The 26,663-nt window shown below is 61.0% G+C and overlaps 9 protein-coding genes and 1 non-coding gene across 10 annotated transcripts; 4 read left to right on the top strand and 6 right to left on the bottom strand.

Annotated features, from left to right (window-relative positions):
• Window positions 1-258: 258 nt before the first annotated feature.
• Window positions 259-350, bottom strand: HRG_12070. The gene has a single exon. It is a non-coding gene; the product is annotated as a tRNA-Arg (tRNA).
• Window positions 351-1,218: 868 nt separating this feature from the next.
• HRG_03981 (Acyl-CoA N-acyltransferase) lies at window positions 1,219-2,931 on the top strand (the record flags this gene model as incomplete). Its single annotated transcript, XM_044862452.1, has 1 exon — window positions 1,219-2,931. The coding sequence occupies one exon, from the start codon at window positions 1,219-1,221 to the stop codon at window positions 2,929-2,931; it is 1,713 nt and encodes a 570-aa protein (XP_044723478.1).
• Window positions 2,932-3,508: 577 nt separating this feature from the next.
• HRG_03980 (ADP-ribosylation factor family domain-containing protein) lies at window positions 3,509-4,346 on the top strand (the record flags this gene model as incomplete). The annotated part of the gene is made up of 6 exons (XM_044862451.1): window positions 3,509-3,567; window positions 3,623-3,733; window positions 3,791-3,807; window positions 3,869-4,014; window positions 4,075-4,155; window positions 4,215-4,346. 6 exons carry the CDS (start codon window positions 3,509-3,511, stop codon window positions 4,344-4,346), a joined length of 546 nt encoding a protein of 181 aa, XP_044723477.1.
• A 700-nt stretch (window positions 4,347-5,046) lies between these two features.
• Window positions 5,047-10,029, top strand: HRG_03979 (gelsolin repeat protein; the record flags this gene model as incomplete). Its single annotated transcript, XM_044862450.1, has 6 exons — window positions 5,047-5,182; window positions 5,414-6,255; window positions 6,316-6,873; window positions 6,952-8,301; window positions 8,368-9,522; window positions 9,622-10,029. 6 exons carry the CDS (start codon window positions 5,047-5,049, stop codon window positions 10,027-10,029), a joined length of 4,449 nt encoding a protein of 1,482 aa, XP_044723476.1.
• A 718-nt stretch (window positions 10,030-10,747) lies between these two features.
• On the bottom strand, window positions 10,748-11,755 carry HRG_03978 (acyltransferase domain-containing protein; the record flags this gene model as incomplete). Its single annotated transcript, XM_044862449.1, has 2 exons — window positions 10,748-10,983; window positions 11,038-11,755. 2 exons carry the CDS (start codon window positions 11,753-11,755, stop codon window positions 10,748-10,750), a joined length of 954 nt encoding a protein of 317 aa, XP_044723475.1.
• A 1,079-nt stretch (window positions 11,756-12,834) lies between these two features.
• HRG_03977 (uncharacterized protein) lies at window positions 12,835-14,754 on the top strand (the record flags this gene model as incomplete). The annotated part of the gene is made up of 3 exons (XM_044862448.1): window positions 12,835-13,232; window positions 13,288-13,607; window positions 13,661-14,754. The coding sequence occupies 3 exons, from the start codon at window positions 12,835-12,837 to the stop codon at window positions 14,752-14,754; spliced, it is 1,812 nt and encodes a 603-aa protein (XP_044723474.1).
• A 562-nt stretch (window positions 14,755-15,316) lies between these two features.
• On the bottom strand, window positions 15,317-17,803 carry HRG_03976 (dnaJ domain-containing protein; the record flags this gene model as incomplete). The annotated part of the gene is made up of 4 exons (XM_044862447.1): window positions 15,317-15,495; window positions 15,701-17,300; window positions 17,389-17,700; window positions 17,774-17,803. The coding sequence occupies 4 exons, from the start codon at window positions 17,801-17,803 to the stop codon at window positions 15,317-15,319; spliced, it is 2,121 nt and encodes a 706-aa protein (XP_044723473.1).
• A 578-nt stretch (window positions 17,804-18,381) lies between these two features.
• Window positions 18,382-20,717, bottom strand: HRG_03975 (patatin-like phospholipase domain-containing protein; the record flags this gene model as incomplete). The annotated part of the gene is made up of 2 exons (XM_044862446.1): window positions 18,382-19,700; window positions 19,754-20,717. The coding sequence occupies 2 exons, from the start codon at window positions 20,715-20,717 to the stop codon at window positions 18,382-18,384; spliced, it is 2,283 nt and encodes a 760-aa protein (XP_044723472.1).
• A 705-nt stretch (window positions 20,718-21,422) lies between these two features.
• On the bottom strand, window positions 21,423-22,250 carry HRG_03974 (ADP-ribosylation factor family domain-containing protein; the record flags this gene model as incomplete). Its single annotated transcript, XM_044862445.1, has 5 exons — window positions 21,423-21,763; window positions 21,832-21,897; window positions 21,965-22,004; window positions 22,060-22,163; window positions 22,232-22,250. 5 exons carry the CDS (start codon window positions 22,248-22,250, stop codon window positions 21,423-21,425), a joined length of 570 nt encoding a protein of 189 aa, XP_044723471.1.
• A 998-nt stretch (window positions 22,251-23,248) lies between these two features.
• HRG_03973 (GTP-binding protein SAR1) lies at window positions 23,249-25,375 on the bottom strand (the record flags this gene model as incomplete). Its single annotated transcript, XM_044862444.1, has 4 exons — window positions 23,249-23,610; window positions 23,695-24,660; window positions 24,718-24,923; window positions 24,978-25,375. The coding sequence occupies 4 exons, from the start codon at window positions 25,373-25,375 to the stop codon at window positions 23,249-23,251; spliced, it is 1,932 nt and encodes a 643-aa protein (XP_044723470.1).
• Window positions 25,376-26,663: the final 1,288 nt, after the last annotated feature.

Raw genomic sequence — 26,663 nt, 5'->3', positions numbered from 1 at the left:
GGCTTGTTAATTTCTGTACTCGCGCGGCACAGTAGTGTGGGATGAGGGAAAACTGATAAAAAATGGTGGAAGGATTGCCCCGAAGCAAGTCCAGATAAGAATCGCATTCGAAGACGGCCGCTTTGCAGACCAAATAGGCGCCCATGTACCCGGCCTGGTTCCCCACTACTTACACCAGGTTGAGCCGTAGACACACCAAGACTCCAAATCGCCGGCTTGACGATCAAAAAGTAAATCCTCGCGTCCACTCAGCAGCTGCGACCACGCCAGGAGTCGAACCTGGAATCTCTAGAGGAAATCAGAGACGGAGCAACCGAAATCTAGCGCCCTAACCATTGGGCCACGCGGCCTGGACCTGAGCGTTGACGGGATGCCATTGGGCCACGCCGGGCCAGCCCATTTGCCCTGAGTGGATCAGCTATTGCTCACTGTGTCATCAGAGCCTCAATGACCAGTTGGGTCGTTGTCGAATTGTGGGTACTCGATTCACTCGTCAACTGTATAGGCCGTGTGTAAATCAAGGTCGAGCAAGTGAGTCGGCGGTATGGCCGAGCCCAGATTGCTGGCCGCCTTTGTCCAAACGAGGCCGGCTCAGCCCACAGGCTCGTGGTGGTTAACACAGCCAAGTTGAGAGCCGCAGCTCCGGGTCTGGACTCTGGAGCCTCCTCTGACTGTCCAGTGACTCCAGTCCGTTGGCGATGAGAGATGGCGTTTGACCTCGAAAGGACAGGCAGGATGGCATTCCTGCAGGAAGCATTTGGTCAGCCGAGTCTCGGTCATCGATCAAAACAGTGTCTATCACTGTAGCTCTCCTTCAACCATATTCAGTCTCTGCAATCTGGACTCCGCATCAGAGGAGGTCACGGCCAGGTTGCAGCCAAGAACTTCTCACGTGTGTCGTCAGAAGACTTCCAGAATGTACCCAAGCCACCGAGGCAGGAGCTTCTCCCCTGACCATAGATGAGTTGCAGCTTTCCGACCTCAGGCATCAAGTTTCTTCAGCCTCTCACCGCCCAAGGCAACAACAACACGCACCTACCAGATAAAAGCCAACTGCCACGGCAACTGCTGGTACCGCTATAGCCCTGCGCACCCTTCACTCCAGCCCTCGGATGCCTTCTCTTCCTTCCGTGGCATGTTTCTTCCACACTTGTCCAACACGCGCAGCCTTCTTTGACCATCCCCAATTACCTTTCAACCCCAAGTCCTTCTTCCAAGATGCCTGCTTGGCCTATCCACAGCCGTCGTCCTCCTGACGATGACATCGAGAGGCACTGCGGTGCGATGAGAGACTGGCTCGCTCCATCTTTCAGCCCGCAACAGTTGTTCCAAGCCCCCGCGAGCCCCGTCAACCCAAAGCCATCGCAGCAGCGCTCGGCCTCTTCCCATCTCGCTCCCTCCGAGCTCAAGGCTTCTGCCACATCGTGCAAGGTGGAGCCAACGTCCGATCGTCATGGCCTTCTTGCGCAAGCCCCGCCCTTTCCAGGCCTCGAAAAACCCCGAGGCCACACTTCGGATCAGCAAGCGTTTCTTGCTGCAGAAGACACTACACCGGAGATGGACGAAACATTTTTCAAACACGCCAATTCCGAGAGTTCTCGAGGGCAGCCAATTGTCAAGTCTCCTGCAGCCGCAAGAGCTTCCATCCATCAGGGACCACAGCGCAGCATCTCCACATGGGACGTGAGTGACATCGAGGTTGAGACGGGGGAAAAGGCCGGTTCAATCACCGTTGACCCCCATGGTGTTGCTTCTCTGCGCGACGCCGGCCTGGAATTCGAGGCCACTGGCTCTCCCCTCTCTGCAAGAGCTGAAGAAGACGAACTCATCGGAGGCTGGTTCAAGGGTCTGGTAACGCCCCCGGCTGCCGCATATCGGCCCTTTAAAGTGAGTCTGTTGGCTTCATGTCAACATGAGCTGGATTCATGCACGGGCAAGTTTCTTCCCGCCATAGAATATCCAGAGACACTTCAAAGCGCCATCCAGGGCCCATATCGAGACCACAAGGACATAGGCTGGCGACAGATGAACATGACTTCTGGACTACAGATAGTCCGAGAGCTGACGAGCCGGCAAAGGCTGGCCGAGCACCTGTTGGCTTCACGCCAGCAAACTGAGGAGGCCATGGCAGCTGTGGCAGCTCCGTATCCTGAAGAAGACGCATGGCCGAATGCGCACTGCATTCTACGCCCGGCCCGGCAAGAGGACTTTTCGCAAATCGCCAACATCATCAACCTGGAGGGGTCGACAGCGGCCTTCCCGCAGATATTCGACTCAAAGGTCATCGACTCGACCGACGTCGATTGGATTTCTAAGCGCTGCCAGCAGACCATAAGGCCCTTCATCGTTGCTGTCCCCATGGAGGAGGACATGATGGACCGGTCCAAGTGGCCTCCAAACTCGGACCGAGCGTACCGAGAGTACATCGAGTTCAAGAAGACTCGGCCAAGCCCTCCACCGCCTATTGTTGGGTTCGCGTTGGTAACCGAGGTTCGTCTTGGCTTCCCACAGCTTCGATGCCCTGGGTCCCGATACAGTGCTCAGGTGCGGGTGCTTGTCCATCCCGAATACCGGCAAAAGTCGTATGGCACTGCGCTGCTAGACAGGATCCTGCTTTCCCTGTCACCCCGTCATCGCAGCATCATTGACTATGAGTGGAAGTGCGCCAACCCGGCGCGCATATACGAGCATCCCGTGGACCGAAACGGCCGGCAGTATGCTCGACTTTACGTCGAGGTGTTTTGCGCGAGCAAGGTGCAGACAGAGTACAAGTGGCGCGCGGAAATGCTGAGCAAGTTTAACTTTCAAGAGGTCGCCCACCTGCGGGACGCGATCAAGACGGATCAGGGCCACCAGTCCAAATGGCTCGACCTCGTGCTCTGGGAGTTTGCGGCCCAGGAGACGTCGGCGATCAGAGAGGGGACTCGTTGAGCAAGACAGCTCGGCGACGTATCGGGATTGGGGGGTTCGTGCGTCATCCCGAAGCACGTACCGCTGCTCGATGCCACTTATTGGGTCGACTTGGGTTCGTTGTTGTTTGATCTTGATGTTTTGCAGATTTGCTCACCAGGGAGCACGGCGAGAACGACGGAGTTGGGCGATGACCTTCGGAAAAGGCACATTTGAATGAGCCATGTGCCGTGGGAGAAGTAAAGGCGTGAGAGTGAAGGGTCGCTACGCATGTTGGTCTACGACTCTACATTAGTCTCGTCAAGAAGAGCAATTGAAAAGGTTTCCAGTGTGGCCTGGAGCTATGCTTGGGCCAAAGTGCACAAAGCGTGGGCTGTGAATCTTGGTGCGCGGAATGAATGCGAGCGTCGGTCGATTGTGGGTTGTCGAGGCTCGAGTACTACAGTGCAGCGGCACGTGTGTGTCTGAATAAGCGTCGTCTTGCATTTTCGATTCCTCCACCATTTGAAGTCCGACCGACTTACGTTTCGAGTGCCGGGTAATTTCTCCATGTTACTGATTCCCTACTCGGAATACATGTGAGAGGCAGAAGACGAAGATGTTGTCGATCCTGCGCAAGGCTCGTCTCAAGGACAAGGAGATGAGAATCCTGATGCTGTTGGCCTCCCGACCCCCCTTGAGGCCCGGCAGCAACTGACGGCGACGGAGCAAGAGGTCTAGACAATGCGGGGAAAACGACGATTGTCAAGAGCATCATGGGAGAAGACGTCAACACAGTCAGCCCGACGCTGGGGTTCATCATCAAGACGATTGACTACGATGGGTGAGTGCGGTGGGTGGAGAGCGGCGTCGTCGGCATTGAGGCTAATTGCGCGGGTAGATATAAACTCAACATTTGTAGGAAACGACAAGCTGGGTCAATGTCGGCCGTGATGAGGGCGTGCTAACGGGCTGGCAGGGGACGTCGGTGGCCAAAAGACGCTGCGGTCGTACTGGAGAAACTACTTTGAGAAGACGGATGCGCTGATATGGGTTGTCGACGCGACAGATCGACTGCGGATACAGGATTGCAGGGACGAGCTGCACGGCCTACTCCAGGAAGAGGTGAGACTTGGTCGTCAGTTTAGACAGAGAACTGGACACGCTGCTGACACGGGAGGGCAGCGTCTGGCCGGCGCGAGCTTGCTGATATTCGCCAACAAGACGGACGTCGAGGGATGCATGAATGAGCAGGAGATTGGCTCGGTAAGTATCCAGGTGTGAGGAGCGAGACGAGGCGAGGCGAGGCTGACGGAAGAACACAGTCGTTGCGGCTGGACGAGATTCGGACGCATCAGTGGCATATCGTGCGATGCAGTGCCATGACGGGAGCGAATCTGCACGAGGGGCTTGCGTGGGTGGTTTCGGACGCGAAGAAACGGCTTTTTCTGTATTAGGGGGCAGGAAACAAGGGGTGTGATGAATCGCGGCGGATGGCGAGGCAGAGACGGAGACGCGTCGAGAGGACATCACGTAACTTATTACGGAGTAAAGCCCAGCCTAACGCGATAGATGATGCTATGTGATGGTGGGTGCAGAGAGTGGCAAGCACCACCAAGCTCCACCACAGACTGCACTGCACACACGCAACACGGCAATGGTAGCTGCGGCTCGCGTAGTAATTACTCCTTCTCCCGATGCGAGCCGCATTAATCGTCTCATTCCTTGGCTCGAACGTGTGTACGAGAGGGGGCGCTGATACAGCAGCTGGCACGAGTGTCCTGGGGCGTCTTGCGACACGCTAAGCGTCCATCGTTCAGCAGGTATTGTCTGCTAGGCGTCTGATGCAATGTAGTAGCCCTTGCTAACTCAGTATACCTCTGCTGCCTAGCCTAGTGCGTGCCCCCGCACTTCCATGTTAGCCCCCCGAGGACCGACACGGGGAGCCGGGGCGGGCGTCTTGCTTAGTTGGCTTCCAGCTTGTTGCTCCAAAACCCTGCGGCGCGTTGGGAGAAATAAAGGACGCACCTCGACTCTAGGCCTCCAAACGGCGTGCGCGCGCGTCCATTGTCGCATTGTCATGCCATGTTCTCCTAGGAGGGAGAGCCAAACCAACGGATAGCAGCCAAGCCAAACAGCATCATCATCGGCTCAGCCATGTCGGACGAGGTCTCGCAGTTCCTCGAGCAGGTCGAGCGCCTGCGCGGCCAACAAATCGAGGACGACGAGGTGCGGGCCCGCGAACTCGAGGAGTTCCTCGCCGCCAAGCGCGAGCGTCAGGCCAGGAGAGAAGGTGAGTTGTCGTCGCCGTCGCCGTCGCCGTCCCTAGAGCCCGGTGCCATGCCCGAGCTTGGCGGAAGATCCGAGGCGCTCTGGCCGGCGAGCCGTCTTTGCGCCGTCTTGTTCCTCTCGCCCATCCATGCCCTTCCTTGCCTATGCGGCAGTGCGAGGTCAGGCCCGGAGCGGGGGAGGGACAGGGGCAACGCTGCCAGTTGACAAGTCGCTAACCTGCAGCCTCGCACAGAACGCGCCAGATCCATCTCGCCCCAAAAGTCTTCTCCCGTAAACACGCCCTCGCCCCGATCCAAGCGTCGAAGCGCCCATCTCTCCGACTCCCTCAAACTCCAGTCCCCCACCGCCGTTCGCGACACCTTCGTCGATGCCCCCGCAGACGCGATCCCCATGGCCCTGTCCAGCTCGCCCGTCAAGGAAAACGAAGCCCCCGGCGACGCGCCCGAGGCCAAGCAGGTCGATGCATCCACGCCCTCGGCCAGGTCCTCACCCTTGTCGTGGCAGAGGCGTCCCAATTCCCGCGCTGGCGCTCGGCCCTTGAGCGTGCTCGCCGCCCAGAATGCCACCCAGCGCTCCCTTGCCGGAGCGCAGGAGCCCGCCTCGGCCACCGAACAGGCCTTTTCCAAGGACCAGATAGCCCAGTCTCTTGGCTCCAAGGACCCTGCCTGGTTTCGCCAGACAGCCGACCGGGGCCATGCGTCTGCCGCCTACAGACGCAGCCAAGTCGAAGATGACGATCGCCTCGACATGGGCCCCGTCAAGGCCCAGCTGCCGGGCATGACCGCCGAAACGCCTAATGAACGCCCTTCGTCGCGCCACGACGTCACCTCGCCGACCCAGGGCAGACTCGGCTCTCCTGTTTCGCTCAATCCTCCTCGCCAAGAGGTCCCTGCCGACGACAAGCCTCTGGCTGAGCAAGCCGTCACTTCTCCAACGGGCAGAACATCCCCCATTCGCTCGGCCTCTCCGACCAAAGGTATGGGCGGCTTCGTGCAGAGCGCCATGATGAAGCGAAGCGATAGCGTCAAGCGATGGAGTGTTACTAGCCCTCCAGGTTTGTCGCGCGCCGACTCCGTAGCCGCAAACCGCAACTCGTACGACCGAGGCTCTTCGCAAGCCGGTTCGCGACCGCAGAGCGCAATGCGCAACGGGTCGCCCACGCAGGGCTCGAGCAGGCCGACCTCGAAGCACGGAGAAGAAGAGGCTGAGCAGGAAGACGCCTCCAAGACTACTGCCGACAGAGACTCGACATCCGGTTCGGACCGCGCCCCGAGCCGAGAGGACGACGCCGCGCTGCCCGTGTCCCCGACCAAGACAATGGACCCGCGGCGCTGGAGCCCTACCAAATCCAGCTGGCTGGAGAATGCCTTGAACAAGCCCGACTCGCCCAAGCTGCCGCCGAAACCGACGCAGTCTCAACCAGCGTGGATGGTCGAGCTCAACAAGGCCAAGGCCGAGCGCGCCAACAAGTCCGGCGCCGACGCATCTCGTTCCCCGGGCCTCGCGCACAAGCACCAGGTCAGCATCGGCGGGCTCATGCGGCAGTCGCCCGTGGGCGAGACGGCCAAGACCAACCCTACGGGGCTCGGCGGCATCTACTCGCCACCATCTAATCAGAGCCGGCCAGCGTTTGGGAACCAGGCGAAGCCAAGTCATGTCGATAAGACGCTCACCAGGGATGTCGAGAGTCCGGTAGAGAAGTCGTCTGGTGATGAACAAGCCGCTACAACGGCGGAGCGGCGGCGACCGTCAGTCGCCCGCCCACCACAGCCCAAGCCCAAGCCCGAAACTCCGCCCAACAAGGACTTCCGGGCCAACTTGAGGCAGCGCCCGGCCGCCGCCGATGCCCCCAGGAACAAGGAGCCCGAGTTCAGAAACGCGTTTGGCAATCTACGCAGGGCCACGACGCAAAACTACGTCGCTCCGGATGAGCTCAAGAATAACATTCTCCGGGGGAAAGCGGCCCTAAATTTGACCGACGGGCCCCGCAAGGGTGAGCGCAAAGACGAGTTCAAGGAGGCCATTCTGAAGAAGCGGGAGGACTTCAAGAAAGCACAGGCTGAGGGCAAGGGTGTGAGCAGAAGCTCCTCCAATGCCGACGAAAAGCCACTGCCCGAAGGCCTGGTCAAGAGGGCCGAGCTGACAAGGTCGAATAGCGACGCCAAGAGTGAGACGGCAACGGAAACCACCGCGCAAGATGAGCGGAAGATGTCGGCTTCTCCAAGGCCATTGCCCGAGCTCAAGCGAACGTCTAGCCAGTCTGCTTCCTCATTGAGGTCTCCAAACAAAACGCCGCCGCCTTTCCAGAGTCCTGCTCCTGAGAAGCCGGGACGTAAGCTTAGCGATACGGACGCCGTGAAGCCTACACCTGAGTCAGAAGACTTTCCACTGCGGCAAAAGGAGACAAATCCAGACCCTAAGCCGCAACGTGCTGTTGCGAGTGGCGGCGGAGGCAAGCTCGCGGGTCGATTCAACCCAGCCTTGGCGGGCATGCTGGCTAGAGGACCTCCTGCCATGGCTACGAATGGCGGCCAGGGTTCCAACGGCTCTGGCCCGAAGCAGAGCTCGGGAGGCGGCGACATGTCGGAGCCGAGTGCTCCCGGCCCTCAGTTAACTCACATTACCAAAGGCCGAGCTCGTGGCCCCAGGAGAAAGGCCCCGACCGGGTCTTCGGCAACGACGCCGGCGGCGGCATCTCAGTCTGCCGCCCCCACATCCGAGGAGCCGAAGCGGGCGCTGCCGAGCGGCAACCCAAAGGCAGAGGAAGACCGAAAGTCGCCCGTCTCCATCAGCAAGGAGCCTGAACGGGCCTCGCTGATCAGCCCAGCGGAAGTAGAGAAGGAGCAAGAGCCCCCTGTCCCTGCCAAAAAGAAGCCGGCACCGCTGTCGATACAGCAGCAGGTCGCGGCGCAGGCAGCTGTCCGCGGGCAAATTGGGCTCGGCGAGGTAGAGGCCAAGACCAATAACGGAACGGGGACAGCAGGACCCGCGAGCCCTTTGCTCCTACGCCAACAGACGGCGAGCCCCAGTACGAATGCTGAGGGCCAGGTGTCGCCTCCTAGTCAGGCTGAACAGGGTTCCGAGGAGGCCTCGCAGCCAAGTTCTCCCAGGAAACTTGACGTGAAGCGGATGTCAAGGTTTTTGGACGACGCGCCGAACGGTCGTTCTCAGCCTGGATCACCCAAGGAGTCGACGGGATCTACGCATCAGCGCACCAGGTCCAGGTCTCCTACCAAATTGCCCGAGCAGCCACTGCCCGAGCCGCTCTCGTCTCCTGACAAGAGGGACCGCGACTCGCTGCCGTCCATGAAGGGCACAGCGTCACGTTCGTCACGGCCTGGCTCCCCCATCAAGTCCCCCCCGGGGCCAGAACAGCCAGTCAACGGGCCCAGTGCGGCCGAGGCAACAGCACCAAGGCCTAAATCACGAGGCGCGCCACGACCGCTGTCCGGTATAACCGGTGGCGGGCTCAAGTCATCACCGGCCATAGCCTCGCCCGTGCGGTCGCCCACCAAACCGGTCAACGAGGTCTCGATGCTGCTGTCCGACTTCTTCGGTCCCCCGGGTCCGCGGAAGGAAATGCGCGTCGACCCTGCCGAGATTCTGATGAACCGGCCACCAGCTGGTGCTAAGATCACCAGCCTGGGGTTCCACATGTTCAAGATCTTCGGAGACGGCAAGAAAGTCCCGGTGTCGGCGCAGAACGAGCGCGACCTGTTTGAGCAGGAGATGTACGTGTGCGCACACAACTTTACCAACGCAGCCGGCAAAAAGGTGTTTGAGGTGTATTTCTGGGTGGGCGACGAAGTCCCCGAGGCGACGGCCGAGGACGCCCAGCTGTTCGTACAGCGCGAGGCGCGGTCCCTGGGCGGCACGCTGGTGAAGCTGCGCCAGGGCAAGGAGACGGCCGAGTTCATGCAGGCGCTGGGGGGCGTCGTGATTGTGCGGCGCGGATCGAGCAACAAGTACGACTCGCTGGCGCCCAACATGCTGTGCGGGCGGGCTTACCTGGGGCAGGTGGCCTTTGACGAGGTCGATTTTGCGCCGGCGAGCCTCTGCTCCGGGTTCACGTACCTCATCGCGCAGGCGGGCAAGTGTTTTCTGTGGAAGGGCAAGGGCAGCGACGTGGCCGAGGTCAGCTGCGCGCGCCTGGTGGGCATGGACCTGACTCTGACGGGCGAGATCGTCGAGTACGAGGACGGGGCCGAGCCGGCGTCGTTTTGGGACCTGTTTGGCGGCGGCGGGCCGAAGCCGCACTCGGCCGATCACTGGAGACTGAAGCCCAACTACGACAAGTACTGCAGCAGGCTGTTTTGCTCCGACGCAGACTCCAAGCAGCAGGTGAGTTGTTGACGAGCGCCAGCTTTCGCTCCCCTCCCCCCCCCCTTTTTTTTCCTTTTGCGACGTGTATACTGACTTGGACCCCCCCTCTTGTTGCAGATTCTCGAGCTGAGCCCCTTTGGCCAGGCCGACCTCTCGCCGTCGAGCATCTACATCCTCGACGCCTTCTTCGAAATGTACATCGTCGTGGGCAGCCGCGCCAACGCGCAGTACGCCTCGTTCCGCAACGCCCTCGACTTTGCGCAGGAGTACGCCATCCTGGCCGCCGGCATCGAGGACCGGCCCTTTGTCCCCGTCTCGAGCGTCGTCCTCGAGGGCATCCCGCGCGACCTCAAGCGCGTCTTTCGCAAGTGGGACGACGCCCGCAGCCCCACCGCGACCAACAACGGCACTGGCGGCCCCGACGCCGCCGCCGCCGCCGCCGCCGCCCCCGGCAGCCCGCTCAAGAGGGGCCGTAGCTTGCGCGTCGTCACCCTCACGCAGGCTCTCCAGGCTTTGAGTGAGTGAGGGGAGGGGGCGGACGGGTGCCGTGGGGGGCAGGGGGGGGCCCCTGGGTGTGCGAGGGAGATGTCTCTTTGTCTGAAACGTTCATACACACGCACATATACATACTACACACACCCATATATATAAGTATTGTGTACGTGGCTCCCCAACGAGAGATGGAGGGCCATGTACGGTGGCCTCTGGGCGCCGAGGGCCTAAGGCGATATCGGCGTGCGCGCTGGGGGAAAGGAAGCCGGTGTGGACCGTTGTGGCTGCACGTTATGCATCAAAAACAGAGCAGCGTCGCTCAGGAAGACAACGGCGGCACCGTCTGGCGAGGTGGCATCGACTTGGCACGCAGGACAGGAGTCGTCAAGCCCCTTGGCGGCGGCAGAAGCAACGGCGGCAAAAGCCAGGCGCTATCTGCCATGATGAAGCATCCCGACATGACTTTATGTAGGTCCTGTAAAGACAGAGAGGACAGACAGTGCGCGTCTAGCGAGCCGCGGGCCCGTTCGTCTAAAAATGGGGTATCAATGACATTGACCATGCATGCATAGGTATTTTCTTTCCCCGTCTCTCTTTCCCTTCTGCCTGACCAGGCCCAGCGTTATGGCCAGCCGGTTGGCTCGTTTCCTCCCCACGCCCGTCTCTAAGGTCTTTGTCGCTAATCGATACGCTCGCTCTTGTCGCTTATACGTAGCGCAAGATGCCAACGCAAGACGCACATCAGGGGGGTTCATGATTTGCCGGGAATCCCAGAGCCTCCGAGTGATGAGATGGCGGCGGCGTCGACGCCGGAGCTGATGACTTTGGAAGCGGCGGCGTCGGCAGTGGAAGCAGGCATCGGCATCGGCTGGCCCTTGACCTTTGCGGAGAGAGCCACGTACTCGTCGAGCATGATGTCGCGCGTGCGGCGGGCGAGGTCGTCGACGTCGGCGGCCGTGAGGCCATCGGTGGGGATTGGGTCGAGGACTGGCGAGGAGGTTAGCGGGGGGGGCGAAGACGCCATGATGCCAATGGACTTACCTTTGACAGGGACGGTGCCAGACTTGAAAACCATGTCCTTGAGGCTGAAGATGTGGCTGTAGTTTGCGACGACGCAGGGGATAATGGGGACGCCGGCCTGGATGGCCAGGTGGAAGGCACCCTTTTTAAAGGGCAGCAAGACGGGGTCCTTTGCGTAGCTGCGGGTGCCCTCGGGGAAGATGTAGACGCTCTGGCGCTTGGCGCGCATCTCCTGGGCGGCGCCCTGCATGGCCTCGCGGGCGCCCTTTGAGTTCTTGCGGTCGATGAAGATGGTGCCCGAGGCGTGCATGAACCAGCCGAGAAAGGGCACGTGCTTGAGGTCTGACTTTGCCGTGACGCTGCAGTATTTGGGGAACATGGCGCCGAGCATGACGACGTCGAGCTCCGTCTGGTGATTGCCGACAAAGACGGCCGGGCGGACGGTGGCGAGCAGGTTGCCGGGGTCGTCGATGGTGAAGGAGACGCCAATGGTGCGGCGCATCGACTCGTGGAAGATGCGGGCGCCGACCCACTGGGAGATGTTCTGCTGGCCGGCGAGGCGGAGGACGACGGAGGCGATGATGTTCACGATTGCGGTGAAGACGAGGGTCACGTAGGCGGCGAGGACGCGGGCGACGAAGCCAGCGCGGGGGACGGCGACGGAGAGCATGAAGAAGAAGGCGGTGACGGCTAGGTATCCGAAGAGGAGCTTGGCGAGGACGACGATGAGGGCGGCCATGGCTTCTTGTTGGCTTGCGCAGGCCCGAGTAGTTGGCTGGCGGTGGCGGTGGAGGTGGAGGCGAGGCGAGTGGCGTCGGAAGGCGGAGGACGGCGCAAGGTTGGAAGCGAGAGTGGAGCGCCGTGGCCGTCGTGTCTGCTGCCGCCCGAACAGCTGTTGAGAGGATGGAGAGGGAGGCGGCGAGGGAAAGAGAAGCCGCTGGGGATGGTGGAGTTGGCGTTGGTGGGACGGAAAAGGAATTTGGAGGGGTTGTGGTTGACGATTGCGGCGCACGGGAAATCTTATTGGGCGGCCATGCCTGCAGACGCCGTCAGTGCTTGCTTGGTGCCAATGCGGGAGACGTTAGTGAGAGACGGTTACCAGGACAGAGTAGACAAAGAGAGTCGAGCGAAGGGGAGTAGAGGGGGGAAGAGGTTGAGGTTGGGCGGTTTGTGGGGTTCAAGCTTGGTGAATGCCGCCTCGGCCGGTCCGTCGGGGGCGAGTCTCGCTCGTGACGGCGCCTGTGGGCGAGGCCAGCGGTTCTTCTAGCAGGCTTATGCTTTGTTGCGTCAGGCGGCTGCTAGAACCTCGGTCCTGCCAGCGGAGCTTACGGCCAATCATGTGCCCGGAAACCGCTGCCACCCGCTGTGGTAAATGCTGGGCAGCTATTGGAGCTACTATGGTAGTAGTCGGCCAGTGGGGGGGGGAGCCAGAGGGCGGGGAAGACGACAGCAGGCCAAATTGCAGAAACACATCCAGGAGATGAAAAAATACTCAAGATGATGAGGCACTGACTCGCTCGACGATCCAGTCTTCCAGTGGCCGTCAGAGGGGAAAAGGGATGTTGGTCTGCAGGTGTGTTGCGCGTGTCTGGAACAGCCCGAGAACAGGCAGCGCTCGCTCCAGGGTAATCTTCAGCCCACTCGGTGTACACTGTACTGCACATGCGCTACCGCAGAGACAGTGCCAGTTGCCATCGCTTCAGCCTTTGCCGATCCCCCCCCCCCAACAACCCCAAACTCGACCATCGCCGCCGTCCTCACTCTCATCTCCATCCAGCGAAGTCATGCTCCGCTGCCGACCATAGATGACCAGTCGCCATGGCCGCTGACCGACCACCACGCCATCGCCACTCGTCCTCACTCTCCCTTCTCTCACATCCCGCCGACCGCCCCCCTCTCGACGCCCTCTTCCTCATCGACTTCGACGTCAAGGCCGGCTACACCATTGCCTGGAAGCGCTCCGTCCCGGGCCTCGACCTCGACGGCCACGTCGAGTACAAGTCGCTGCCCTCGGGCCTACACACCGTTTCCAATGACCTCATCTACTTCGTCCACGGCGCTGCCCACGCCGGCCTCAGCGCCTTTGTCAACGAGCCCTGCGACGAGGAGGACTCGCGGAATGCCCGCATGATTGCCGTCGGCATCCTCGTCCCCCTGAGCTACGGCAGGCTGGGCCGCGCTTGGAGGCATGCCCAACACCTCGAGCAAATGGCTGCGTGAGTTGCTGCCCGCCCGCCGCCTTGACCAGCCGCCTGACCTGCAGCAACGCAGCAAGCTCGCCAAGGACCGCAACATGACCGACCTCCTTGAGCGCTACTGGCAGGCCAACAAGGCTTCCGACGCAGACCCCCCCGACCTCCCTCCATCGCCTACCCTCGAGCGAGCCCCTCATACCAGGTCCCGATCCATCTCCGACGGCACCGCCTTGCGCCCCTCTGAACACAGGCTCTCGCCCCATCACCCTGCCTGGAGCTTGACCAAGCTGCTCGACAGATTCGGGCCCCTCATCTTCCCCATCCATCGCGCCGCTTTGCTGAGGAGACGCATCTTGATATCCTGCCACGCCCCCGTCCGTGAAATCTGCGACTTCGGTAAGCCCGACGACAAAACACTGTCCGGCTAGTCTTGGCTAACAGGACCGCAGTCTATGACATTTCGGTCCTCTCCAACATTCCCCTCTCCGTGTCCGATGTACTACCGCCCTCCTCACCCACCCCTCGCCTGCGGCCTCTCTTCACCATCGGCGTCCACGACATCCCCTTTCTTGTGCAAGACTTGGAGGCGGCCCGACGCAAAGATGAGAGCCCGGAGGAGCTCGATGGCGGCCCTGGCTCTGGCTGGATCGCCTGCACCACCGACAGTATCCTGGCAATGAAGGACACCCTGTGGGACATGCTCATCACCATGCCGCCCGACCATCCCTCGGGCCCAAGTGAAAATGCGTGGCCCGTCGTCGAATGTCCCCGGGGCAGCCCCATCAAGGCCACCCAGCGTGACCTGCGCCGCTTCAACTCCCTCCGCAGCGGCCTCGCCTGCCTTGCCGCCCCCACCGCCGACGCCGCCTCCGACTCTCCCCAATCCCCTGCGTCGGCGCGCCGCTCATCGACGAGCCACCGCCTGGTTAGCGACGAGGCCCCGGACCAGCTTGTCGAGCCCCCGAGCTGGGCCGCCCTCGCCTACAACGGCTACATGTGGTGGGCCAGCGCGGGCGAGCAGCTTCGCTCCGAGGAACAGGAGGAGTCGTCGCGCGATGCCGCCCTCCTGGCCAACCTGGCCCCCGCGCCCCACACCCCCATGTCCATGCCCCGGCTCTCGTCAGGCTCCGACCTCCTCGCCGACTCCGTCACCTCCTTTGCCGGCCGCCGCCCGGCAGAGTCCGACGAGGCTCGCGTCGAGCTCGCCGTCATTGCCTACTTCCATCGCCTCACCAAGCAGATGCTCTCCGTTCTCGCCGACGTCGTCGACAGCGCCGAGGGCTCTTACCCGGGGCAGTACCGCGACGACGACGACGGCACCGAGGAGGACGAGGCCGAGGCGCTGCTCGACAACGGCATCGGCGAGGGGCCCGGCGCAGACGACGCCATAGCCATCGACAGCCGCTGCGTCGAGAACATGGGCCTCGACGTCTGGAGCGCCGCCGACGCCGTCTTTATCCAGGACCTCGTGGCCGCGTACTTTGGCCGCTCGGCGCGCGTCGAGGCCAAGGGGGTCGAGGTGTGTGGCGTGAGGGTCTGCTGAGTGAGCACATGTATATGCTGGAGAGCGAGTCGAGGCGCGGCGGAAAGAGAAGGGAAGGCCGCCCGAGCCTGTCGCCGGATGCTGCGTCGTCCCTGGCTCGGCGAGGCACTGGCGGGCGCTGCACACGCGCTACTGAGTAGCAAACATCGGCCTGTAGAGAAACACAGAGAGAGTGTGTGTAAATTAAAGTCATTTTTGGTCACGGCGAGGACGGTAGGTATGCCCACGCTCGAGAGGCGCGAGGACGACCTGGGAAAATGGGGGTGCAAGGGGAGAGAGAAACCAGCACAGTCGCCCTGTAGACGAACACAAACCGGAACCTCTTTGAAATAACACATGGGGTTGAAAGGATGGAAAAGCGCCCTAATATATACCGCAAAACTCCCGCCCTGCCTCGCTGAGCCCGCGGCAACACGCCCACCGGAACCGCTGTCTTTCTCTCCACCGACTCCTCTCTTCCCGCAGCTTCACCCGGGCCGCATGCCCCTGTTGTACTTCCCTCCGGTCTCAACGCGCCGCCCCCGGCCGTACCCACGGGGCACGCGCACGCTCGTCTCTCTCCTTACGACTCGTCCTCCGTGTCCGTGTTGGTGTCGCTCGTGTCCTCGGCCTCCTCCTCGGTCCCGCTCTCGTCCGACGAGTCGTCGTCGTCGTCGTCGTCGTTGCTGCGGGCGGCCTTCCGCCGCCGGGGCTCGGGGGCCTGGCCCGTCTTGAGGGCGTGCATCTGGCCGGCGATGGAGTCTACGGGGGAGGGAGCAGCGGTTAGCTATTTTTTTGCTTTTTTCTTGTCGGAAGCGTCCCCTTGGAGCTAGAATGGGCTGCATTGCGCAAGGGAAAAAAAAGAAAGACACAAGGCCTCGAGAAAAAAGTGATAAAAAGAAAGTTGCAGAGGTGGGATCAAGGGGCGAAACGTAAAGAGGCCAAAAAACAGGGGCAGCCAACGTACCTTCGTCGGGCTCGCTAATCTCGTCCTCGGCCGCCATCTTGGCCGCCTTGGCCGCCTCCTCGACGACGAGCGTCACCTCCATCTTTGTGTCGAAGCCGACGTACGAGTCGCAGATGACGTGCATGACAAACGTGTAGTGGCCCGCCTGCGGAGGTGCCGCAAACTGCGCCTTGAGCGTCTGCATGGCAAACGTCGGCTTGCCCTGGTCGTCGAAAATGGGCTGGTCGAAGCGGTCAAAGGTAAAGGGGGGTACCGCCATCTTGCCCTGCTTGGAGTCGCTGAGGAAGGCATACCACTTGGGCGTGTGCTCACGGGCGTAGTGCGGCGCAAACGCCAGCGGCGGCAGCACCGTCTTCTCCTCCACCGACATCGGCTTGCCGTCGGGGCCCTTGATCGTCTTGGTCTTGCGGCCCATCAGGGCCTCGAGGTCGTCCTCGGCCGGGTCCACGTCCTCGAGGTCCAGCTCGTCGATGGGCGGGATCTTTTCGGCGCCGGGGGGGATGAAGCGGCCCTTGATGACCAGGCTGACGAGGGACGAGGGGATGATGACGCGTTCGCCAGTCACCTTGAAGAAGGCCTTGGCCACTCGCAGGTAGGGTAGCTGCTTGCCGACGTTGATGCTCGCTCTATACTCGTCCTCGCTCAGCAGGCCCTTGCCGACCGCCAGTCGGCGCCTTTGCGCATCGGGGAGGTCCATGAACTGCTGGACCGTCATGTGAGTCTTGGAATCGCCCTCGACTGCCATGGCAATCTTGGACGTGAAGTGAGGGAGCTGGAGGAGGGGAGAGGACTTGGGCGAGAGTGCCTGGATGAGGTGCTGGTTGGCGTAAAAGGACCCGGCAATCGGGCCAATATTGCCGTAGGCGAGCGCAATGGCGGCAAACGACTTGTTCAGGGTGCGGGCAATGGGCGCAATGTTGTACTTGGCCTTGGTCAAGGCTGCGTCGCCGAGTTCGACCCGCCCCAGGTACGCCCACAGCAGGGCAAGAGCCTTGCGACGCACGCCGTTATCGAGGTCCTCGAGTCTCTCCTTGTCCTTGACGGAGAAGCCGGCGGCAAAGGGAGAGGCATCGCCCTCGGCCGTGATGCGGGCCTCAATCTTGGACAGGCCCGACTCGGCCTGGTCGCCCCTGAGCACCTCCTCGAACTCCTTGCCGGCGCTGAGGGCGGCGATGATGCCGGCCTCGTCCATGGCCTCGTCGTACTGGCGGAACAGGTTGTTGGCGCTCTCCATGAGGACGCCCTCCTTGGATCTCCGCTTGGTGCCGTACCACCATGAGCCGACGAGGTAGGGCAGCAGCACGCCGAGCAGGCATGTGTAGATGAGGACGAGGTACTTGCCGTTGCCGTCCGAGATGATGAATTTGGGCAGGGCGATGCCGATGCTGAGGCTCTGCTTGCCGTCGGGGTGGCCGTACTGGATGTAATTGTTGCGCACGTCCTCGTCCGTCAGCGACTGATAGGCCTTTGTAAGCTCGACGTAGTGGTTGTTGAGCGACTCGAGCGTCTGGTTCTTGGCCGGGTCGGGCCGGACTTTGTCGGGGTGGAACTTGACGGAGAGGCGCTTGTAGTGCGACTTGATTTGCTTGTCCGTTGCCGACTATGAAGATGAATTTCGCGTTAGCCCTCGGCTCGGACAGCACGCACTCAGGCGATGGAAAGTCAGACTGAGGATTCAGGCGGCTTACCTCTGAGATGCCCAGAATATCGTACGGATTCCAGACCTTGGCCACGAGCGGCGTCGTCACCATGATGAGATAGACCATGAAGCCCATGAGGCCCCAGCCCGCCAGCGCCACGAGCGTCCGCTTGATCTTGCGCTGCTTCCGCTTCTGCGCAGACCGCAGGCCCTCGACGGCAGCGACATCCTTGATCTTGTAGGCCGTCTGGATGCGCGGCGCGAGCTTCTCGTCGTCGCTGCTGGGCCGCAGCAGACTGTAGGTCAGTGGTATCGTGACGAGGCCCGTCAGCGTCAGGATAAAGTACGGGAAGAACTGGGCCTGTGGGAGAAGGACAAGGAAGAGAGTCAGCATGTCTGTCAGCGTCGCGAGGAGCTTGCAGAGCGAGGCGCACCTGGTCATCGTAGGAATAGTCTGAGCTCATCGTGGCGGCCGGAGAGGGCACAGCCTGCTCCTGTCGAGGCGGAAGAGGTGAATTGAGGAAATCTCTGCCTTGGGATACGCGTCGACGATCTCCCGGGTGATGTGTTCTCTTGGGTTGCGAGATGTGGCATTCAAGGGGAAAAAGGTGCGCTGTAGGATCCAAGTTGCCGGTTTGGGGCCCCGGCCATCGGATTATCCGACCCAATGCCGCCACCGTGTTCACATGCCCAGCAGCCGCAGCCCGCCAATGAGCGCTGCCGGGGGACCGCGCCAGGGGCCTAAACGCACTGGGGCTTTTTTTGGTGCCCGCCCCCGGGTCTTCGGGCACATCACTGCGCTAAGCTTTTCAGGGGTCACACGCCTTGCGACGGCAGGGGGGAGAGAAGGGGGAGGCCGTCTCTTGAATTAGTGTAATGGCTCTGTATTATACTCAAAGCCTGGCAACGAGGTCTTCATCATCAACGGTCTAATAAAAATGCATCGGCTACACCTATCCTGTTCTATTGCCAAGCCGAGGCCCCCTCATCCCGGAGTTTCCGAGAGAAAAATCGCCTCCCCCCCTGAACGGCCTTTCGGCCGTCAGCCCGTCTTCTCAGCTTGCACGCCGCCCGCAAATTCGTCCACCGGCGCCGTCCGAGTCACGTCCTCCCCCTCTTCCTCCTCATCATTATCCTCCTCCTCTGTTGTCCCGTTCAGGCCCGATTCCCCCGCCAGCAGACTCTGCAGGTTGTCCTCGCTTAGGATGGTTTGGATGCTTCCCCTGCGCACCCACGGCCTCGTGTCCAGCCGGCCCTGCTCCACCAGCCGCTCCACCTTGAGCCGGTTGGCGATGAATTTGAGCTTGGGGAACGCGCTCTGCCGGCCCTCGTGGATCATGCGCGCCAGCCGGCCCGCGTCCGGGTCCGACAGGATGTGCCAAAAGTCCGTCACGGCCGACTTGGGCCAGATGGTGATGTTGCCGCTAAACTCCTGCAGCCACAGCTGGCTCCAGTCTTGCCCCAGCGGCCGTGGCAGCAGCTCCGCGTGCCGGATGAATCTGAGCCACTTGTTCATGTCGAGCTTCAGGTAGTTCTCAATGGCCGACATGAGGTATCCCCCGCGCCAGCCCCGCCCCTTGCGGTGCGTCACCGGGTGCCCGACGGAGCCCCTCGACGAGAAGAAGAACAGGTTTATGTGCGGGTTCACCTGGCTGACAATGGTAAAGTTGACGTTGAAGTGCGTGTTGAGCGCCTTGATCGGGATGTCGGTCCGCAAGCTTCCGTCCTTCCACTTGTGGCCAAACGAGTACGGCGCCAGCGTTCCGTCCCACGTCTTCATCATAAGGACGACGGGGTTGAGGATGCCGGGAACCGCGGCCGATGCCAGAACGGCCGACCAGATGACGCAGTCCGGGCTCGTGAGGTAGTTGCACAGGATCGTGGGCGAGTGCGGGTCGGCCGGGACGCACGAGACGTTGAGAATGCGGCCCGTCCGCTCGTACGCCTCGCGGAATGTCAGCGAGCCCCGAGCCCACCAACTGCACCGGGCAGCCCAGTCGACCGAGTCGAAGCGGGCGCCCGTCTTCCACCACCTGGGGAACCATGTCGTCATGGGCTCGCTGCAGGCATTGATGCGGTGTGCGAGGGCCGGCACGAGCAGCTGCTTGAGCTCCTCGTTGGTCCGCGTCGCCACGAGCGCCGCCACGAGCGCGCCGCCGCTAGTACCGGTGATGACATCGGGGAGCTGGTCGGCATCCAGCAGGGCCCTGACCACTCCGATGTGGTAGTAGGCAAAGGCGGCCCCTCCAGACAAGCAGAGCGCCGTCCGCCCGTAGTTGGCGTGGACGTGCTTGAACAGGAGCCGTTTCTCCTCGATCTCGAGCTGTTTCGTCTTGTGCAGGAACCTGACGCTCGCCTCGACTGGCGCCCAGTCAGCCTCGTCCCTCATCGGTGCGAGCAGAATAGGGACCTACCTTCGTCGACGAAGTTCTGGACAAGATTCTTGGTCCCGTAGTACGTCTGGCTGTACAGCCTCGAGTTCTCCACGCCAACAAAGTTATTCTTGACGCAGGCCTCGATCAGCGCCCTCAAATCGTCCACGGCCTTGCCTTTGCCGTTTTGCTGAGCGTCCCCCGTCTCCTGCGCCTCGGCCCGCGCCCTCATCTTGCGCATCTGATCCCACACCCGCTTGACCGTCTTGGAGTCGTAGTAGGCAAAGTCGTTTTCCTCCCGCCATGTCTGCCTGCCGAGAAAACTGTCCAGCTCCCTCGCGGCGGCGACCCAGTCCCTGTAGCTCGACGTCCGCCGCATGTTTCTCCGCAGCGACTCCCGCCGGCCTCGCCAGGTGAAGAAGTGCTCGTACACCCAGATGTACCATCGCGTGGCGAGGTAGGCGACGCTCAGCCAGGCCAGCCAGGTGAAGACGAAGACCAGCAACGGCCACTTGGCGAGCTGGTAAAAGTAGCCCTCCCTCGTCTCGTCCTTGGTCCGGGTGCCCAGCAGGCCCTCGACGGCGTCCTTGGCACGTTTCCTGCGGCCGTCCTTGCCGCTTCTCCGACCGCGATAGAGGTTGGGGTTCACCGGCGCCCAGTCGTTTTGCGCCGTGATAAAGGTCCCGTGGCTGTGCATCGTCGGCTTCGGCGGGGGCTGCAGCTCCCCTCCGGCAGTCCCGGCAGCTGCCACGATGGCCGAGGCATCGTCGTCAAAGGCGGCGCCCGTCTGCGAGTTTCGCTTTGTGATGTTGAAGGGGCCGGCGGGGCTCCTCGGCGACCTGACGCTCACCGTCTCTTCAGATGGGCTCTGCAGCGGATCGGGTGCTCGCAGCGCCGCCTCAAAGGCCTTCAGGTCCTCGGGGTCGACATACTCGTGGTCGATGTCGGGAATGCGTGAAATGTCGAACGCTTCCGGGGGGAAGCCGTAAACCGTGTCTGGCGGCATCGTTCCGAATAAGCCGGAGGTGCCGCCGCAGCCAGGCTCGAGAGGGCGACCTCTCTATGGCGCTTGCGTCCGGGACGCCGCGGGAGGCGGTGAGTGGCGAATGGCACGTTGGTGCAATTCCCGGAAGAGAAAGACCGGGGAGTGAATGAGTGGACGCCGTGTTCCTCCAGGAGTAGAGAGAGAATGTGTGTAGAGGGAGCAATAGAAGAGGTTGAGCGAGGTCACCGACGCTTAGCAGAGCTCAGCCCCCACGGTTCAGCCGTCTGGGGAAACGCGCATGACATCGGCTCCATTTTGGTTGGGAAGCAAGACGTCCCACCACTCCGGATACCCGACTCTTGGCTTTACACCCAGGCATACCTACTTACAGTACTCCACGTTCAAAAGGGATTTCCCTGTGTTCTCAGGTGCCTTTGCAATTTACATGCCAATCTGTTTCCACGTGCATGTATCTACGCTTGCTCGCCCGGTCCACGGCCAGGCGTCAAGAGACAACACCTTGCTCAAGTGAAAAGGTGACCGCCAAGGCAATTCTAAGAAACATCATGGAATTACACGACCCAGCCAGGTTCGCCAAGAGAGAATGCTGAAGCTCATAAAGCAGCTTGTCACCTTACACACGCGCCACTCGCCTTGCCCGTCTCCCGCTCTCCGCCGCGTCCAGCCCACAGGGTTTACCCAAAGGGCCCAGCTCACCGCCGCCGCTCATACATACTGCGAAAGCCACCGTATGCCATCGCCATAGCCTTGTCGCATAACCACAGAGCACATGAATACCTCAATCGGTCGGATGCCCTCCAGCTGGACCTTGCCCTTGCCCGTCGTCTGGTACATGCCGAGCTGGTGGCGCAGCTCGTCCTCGGACACGGCGTCGGGGTGGTCGATCTTGTTGCCCAGAATGACAAAGGGGACCTTGGACAGTTCCTCCATGGCCAGGAGGGCGTCGAGCTCGACCTTGGCCTCGCCGAAGCGCTCGTGGTCCTTGGCGTCTACAAGGAAGACGACGCCGTTGACCTCGGGGAAGTAGTCTCTCCAAATGCGGCGAGCTGGGCGATGAGACAGAGTCAGTCGCCGGCCAGACCACCACTGGACCTCTTGTCAGGTTTATACGCACCCTGTTGATGGCCACCGAGATCAAACGTGGTGAAGCGAACGTTGCCGATGGCGAGTTCCTCCGAGGCTAGTAGAATGTAATTAGGATTGGATTGCCCACGGTTAGACTTTCTCGGCCGAAGAATCCGACTTACTCGGATGCAGCGTGGGCTGCAGAATGGCAACTCGATCGTTCTGTCATCTCCACGTCAGCATCGTGCCGCACGCACCCAACCGCAGCAGACCGTACCTTGAGCATGTGCAGTAGTGTCGTCTTTCCGGCATTGTCAAGTCCCAGGAACAGCAGCTTGGCATGCTTGTTCACCAGTCCTAGAGAGGAGAGGATCTCGCGGACTGTCGGCCGCACGTGTCAGTCAGTCCACGCCCAGGAAGACCGGGGAGGCCGCGTGGCCCAAACATACACCAGGAAAGAAACCACATGTTGAGATGCAATCGGGGGGTCGTGTTCAATTCGGCGGACAGGCAGATGTCGATGCAAACTCGGGTGTTGGTATCTCGCGGACGTGGGCGTGGTTGATGCGGCCGAGAGGATCGCAGTCGCGCAGTTTGTCCAACCTGGCAGAAAGCATCTTTGCTGCCTTGTGCATCAGGCAGGAAAGGAAATGCGGACCCACTTCCCCAGCGGCTTACTCAGTTCGTCCGCTGCCGCGAATCCGCCAAGGAGGCAATGCAAAGGGGCCAGAGTGCGAAAAAAGAAAAATCAATCGCTTTTTTGACAAGGAAATTCTTTCACATTCATCAAGTTATCATGTGCCTTACCTCTTACCTACAGCACATGCGTGGCAAGGACTACCAAAGTCGCAATACTTATGTTGACGCCGCCACATCTTCACGTTGGTTCGCCACACGGCCGCCCCAACCTCTGACATCATCGTAAGCACTCGAGTCAGACACACGGCGGCTTGCCTTCGAACAGCTTTCTCATTCTTCAATGCCTGCCTACTCCCCGGTACCTCGACCACCAACGCCGGTCCAGGTCTGAAGCCTAGACTGCTCATATGCAGGGTATCCAAGCAATTCCAAGTATGCCACCCTCTCCGTCCCAGTGAATGCTTCCTCCGCCATACCAATCTCGAATGAAAACAAGGGAAGAAAATATGTACACAATGCTCATACAACAAGGAGCATACCAGCCCATACGATCATGTTGTCCTGTGGAACAGTAAAGGGCCAAGCCCAGCCAGGTATTTGCATGTGACCATGAAGAAGGAAGAATCGTGACGTCGTAATGTATAAAAACAGAGAAGAATCTCAAATCAGGGTCAAATGGGGAGGACCGCAAGGTTCACCTGAGGTATCCCGCGGCTTCTAATGCTGGAGTGATGCGATGCTGGAAGCCGCACTTTCATCCTGTGAACACCCAGCTCCGCGCGTCGCTCGCTGGGAAACGGAGGGGAAAAAGAAATGAAAAGGCAACGTTAGATGGAGAGCACGTAGTTGCCCTGCTCTTTCTTGCCAGCCATGAGAAGGCCGAGTTCCTTCATGCGCTCTGCGCCACGGCCGGGCTGCGGCTTGCGTTCCGGGATCTGACCGCGGCGGGCCCGATTGCAGTATTTTTGGTAGAATTTTTCCTTGCGTCGCTGGCGCTTCCGTTCGAGGCCTTTGAAGATGTCAATGGCGCCTCTGACGTGCAGGTCCGAGCCGTGGTGATACTTCATGTTCCGCTCTTTCTTAAGGTATGGAAACAGAGCTGCCGGGCGGGGAAGAGACTTGGTGTGAGTCGTGTTCGGCCGCCCAGCCAGCTGGAACTGGACATGTGCCCCTTGGCGAGGAGATCCGACTGGCGTGGTCAGAGCTCTTGGCGCAGGTGACCGTGTTCTCCGAGGCGATTGGCGTCCGAACAACGTCTTGGGCGATCGCGTACGTGTCTTGGGAGGCGGTGAGTGGTGTCGCTTCGGCGCGGGTGAACGGTATTTGCGAGGCGAGGCGTGCTCGCTCTTTCTCCGCCGCCGGGAGCGGTCTTGCCCGTGATGCAAGTCTTCCATCTCCCCGTGCACCATGACATCCGTATCGCTATCGTGGGCCACGGGATTGTAGATGTCCTCTTCATCATCGTCATCCGGGTCCGAGGCGGGAAAGCTCGGGTCTATGTCCTGTGGGATGATGCGCAGCTTTCCATTTCGGCGAGCCGCAAGGCACGATAGATAAGCCTCCTCGAGAGGCCTGTCCTCATCCAGGGTGCCGCAGACGAAGTCAGTGCTGTCAGGTAGGTCGGGCGTGTCGGACGAGGGCTTGGCCCGCTTCATCTTGACGCGGCGAATGCTTCCGTTGGTGGCCACCGACGAGTCCGATTGCGGCTCGTGCAGGTAAGTACGACGAGCGGGGACCATGGTGAGGTTTTGGCGAAGATTGATCGCGTGGCTCGGCATCCAGAGTCTCATATTCTCGTCATCGTCCTCCTCCTCGTCGGAATCGGCAAAGCCAGTTTCTTCATCAGTGTAGTACCCATCGGAATCATCTTCCTCCGCCTTTTCTCCATCATCGTCTTCGTCTTGGTCGTCGTCGTCGCCGCCGTCGAGTTCATCCAACTCCTCGTCATCCGTCGCGGCTTCAGCCTCCTCCTCTTCCAGCGCCTCTTCCTCAGCCTCGGCACCCAGACGACGAATGCGATTCTCCTTGGTGAGCGTGTCGTTGATGGTCAGCTTGGTTGTGATGACGGGAACTTCCTGGCGAATCCACTCCTCTTCTCGTGCGGTACCGCTGGCAAACTCGTGGAACTGCGAGGAATCCTTGGAGAGGTCCTTTGAATTTGCGCGTAGGAACTTTGGGCGCGTAAGTGTGATTTTGCTCGACGGTCTGCGGAGGGACATGGGCTGCGAGGATGTGTTGGCTGGTGCGGGTAAAGCCAATGATTTCCTAGGTGTCGACGACGAATCGGACTTGTTGCCCGACGGAGGCTTCGGGACGGGGGCGTGTGGGGGTCCGGCGAATGTGTCGCTGGTAGGCGTCGGGGCCGAAGGACAGGCGAATCTGATGCAAGGCCGTCGAGGCGGCTCTTGTGCTGAAGTGGTCCGGGACGCGGCTCCGGGGCGAGCCGCAGGCTGATCGTGTTGAATAGGCTTCGCAGCGCATGCAAATTGAATGCATCGCTTTCTGGGAGGATCCCGGGAGGGCTCGGGGGTATTGATGATGCCGATGGGCGCGCGCTTGGTGTCTGAGATTTCGGCATCCAGGTGCATGGAAATCATCTCGGGAATGGGCGGGCTCGGCGTGTTTGTGCGACACGGGCTAGTCAAGCCCGTGTCGCTGGTCAGGTCAGCCGTGGAGGCTACGCTGGCGTTGCTGGTCATGGAACGTCGGCGCTGGTTGTCGGCCCTGGTCGAGGACATGTGCTCGTGATTGTCGTCGTCGTCGGAAGGGCCCATAATGGCCTTTGTGAGCAGCGACGACTGGCCACTAGGCTGGCGGATGGCGGTCCTCTGGAATCGTTGCGGCGAGGGTTGCTGCAGACGTATCTCTGGCGGCTCGTCAAGGTCCTCGGCCGATTCTGCAGTAGGTGCGGCCCAGGCGGGAGCCTCCAGGTCGGTGTGAGGAAGGGTGTTCATGGTGAGATGCGAGCGTGACATGTGTAAACGGGTAGACGACAGGTGAGATGCAGCAGGGCAGGAAAGACGCAGGGGCGATGAGTCGCAGTTCAGGGCTGGGGAGCTCTGATGGGTCGACGACTCGCTCGGGGTCGACTCAGGTCCGGAGAAGGGACAGAAGAAGGCGACGATGCGGGTTGCGTGTATATCGGAACGCGGTGCGTTGGGCCACTGAGGCCTACAAGCCAGTGCAGGCCTCCCTACTCGTCAAGAGCGAGGCGGCGCGTGTTGAGATGCGGGAGTCCCAGGGGACCGCGAGGCTATAATGGCAAGTTGATCATCATGAGAATGAATGGAGGAGAGCGGCTTTGAGATGGGCCGATGGTATAAGAAGGCTGCGGGCGAGGTTGGTGAGTGGACCAGGGATCTGCGTCACAGCGAGAAGGTAGGCTGGGATCCGGTTGGGTGAGTCAACTGAGAGAATCGGAAAGAGGCGACCTTTTACGACGTGAGGGTGCAGGCTTGGCAGATTCCGGTTGAGGGTGTTTTGGCGGTGGCGCCGATAGAAGTCGACTTGAGCGGTGTGTCGTCGTGGTTGGCTGGGCTCGTGTAATGGGCAGATGGCCAAGACGCGGCTATGCACGTGGAAGGCGCTGCGTGCCGCGAGCAAGGCAAGGTAGGACAACAGCAAGGAGGCAGCCCTCCGCACAAAAGCACGAAGGAGCCCGGGGACGAAGGACGTCAGGAGGGATAAGGAGGCTGGAGATGACGGTGGTGGTAGAGAGAGAGAGAAAGAGAGAGGAGGAGCGGAAAGAAAAGGAGTGGGAAGAGCCGTGGGAAAAAAGGGAAAGTGTGGGCGGGCCCGCTGGGAGCAGCAACAGCATCTGGATTTGGGTGGGCCGAGAGAAAAATATGCCAGAAAGCGCATCCCGCCATTTCTTTGTCAGTCAGTCATGGATGCATGTTCGGATACTGTACAAAAGAAGCGGGGCCGGGGCGGACGAAGCGTTTTTTCCCCCTTTGCTCCTTCGGCCTGCATCATCCTAATAGTAGTGTGCGATGGGCCCCCGGCCGGCAGGGTAATACCTAGAGCCTTGGCGCTTGTGCTTGGCTCCGTCACTGGGCAGCCGGGGCGTGTGAGCGACGGGCTGCGGAGCTGCCAATGCGCATCATTCTGGGTGCTGCGGCCGAGCCGACGCGTCCACTACAATACAGTACAGTACCTGGACCCGGTGCAGGCAGGCATCCTCGCAGACCCGACTCCTGCAACTTGGCCTTCGACTCGGACCTGGATCCACCCCAGGCGGGC

This window comes from Hirsutella rhossiliensis (genome assembly GCF_020360975.1).
Source record: "Hirsutella rhossiliensis strain HR02 chromosome Unknown scaffold00003, whole genome shotgun sequence".
Taxonomy (NCBI): domain Eukaryota; kingdom Fungi; phylum Ascomycota; class Sordariomycetes; order Hypocreales; family Ophiocordycipitaceae; genus Hirsutella; species Hirsutella rhossiliensis.
Note: the sequence above shows the minus strand (reverse complement) of the source record. Positions and strands in the feature narration are given on the sequence as shown.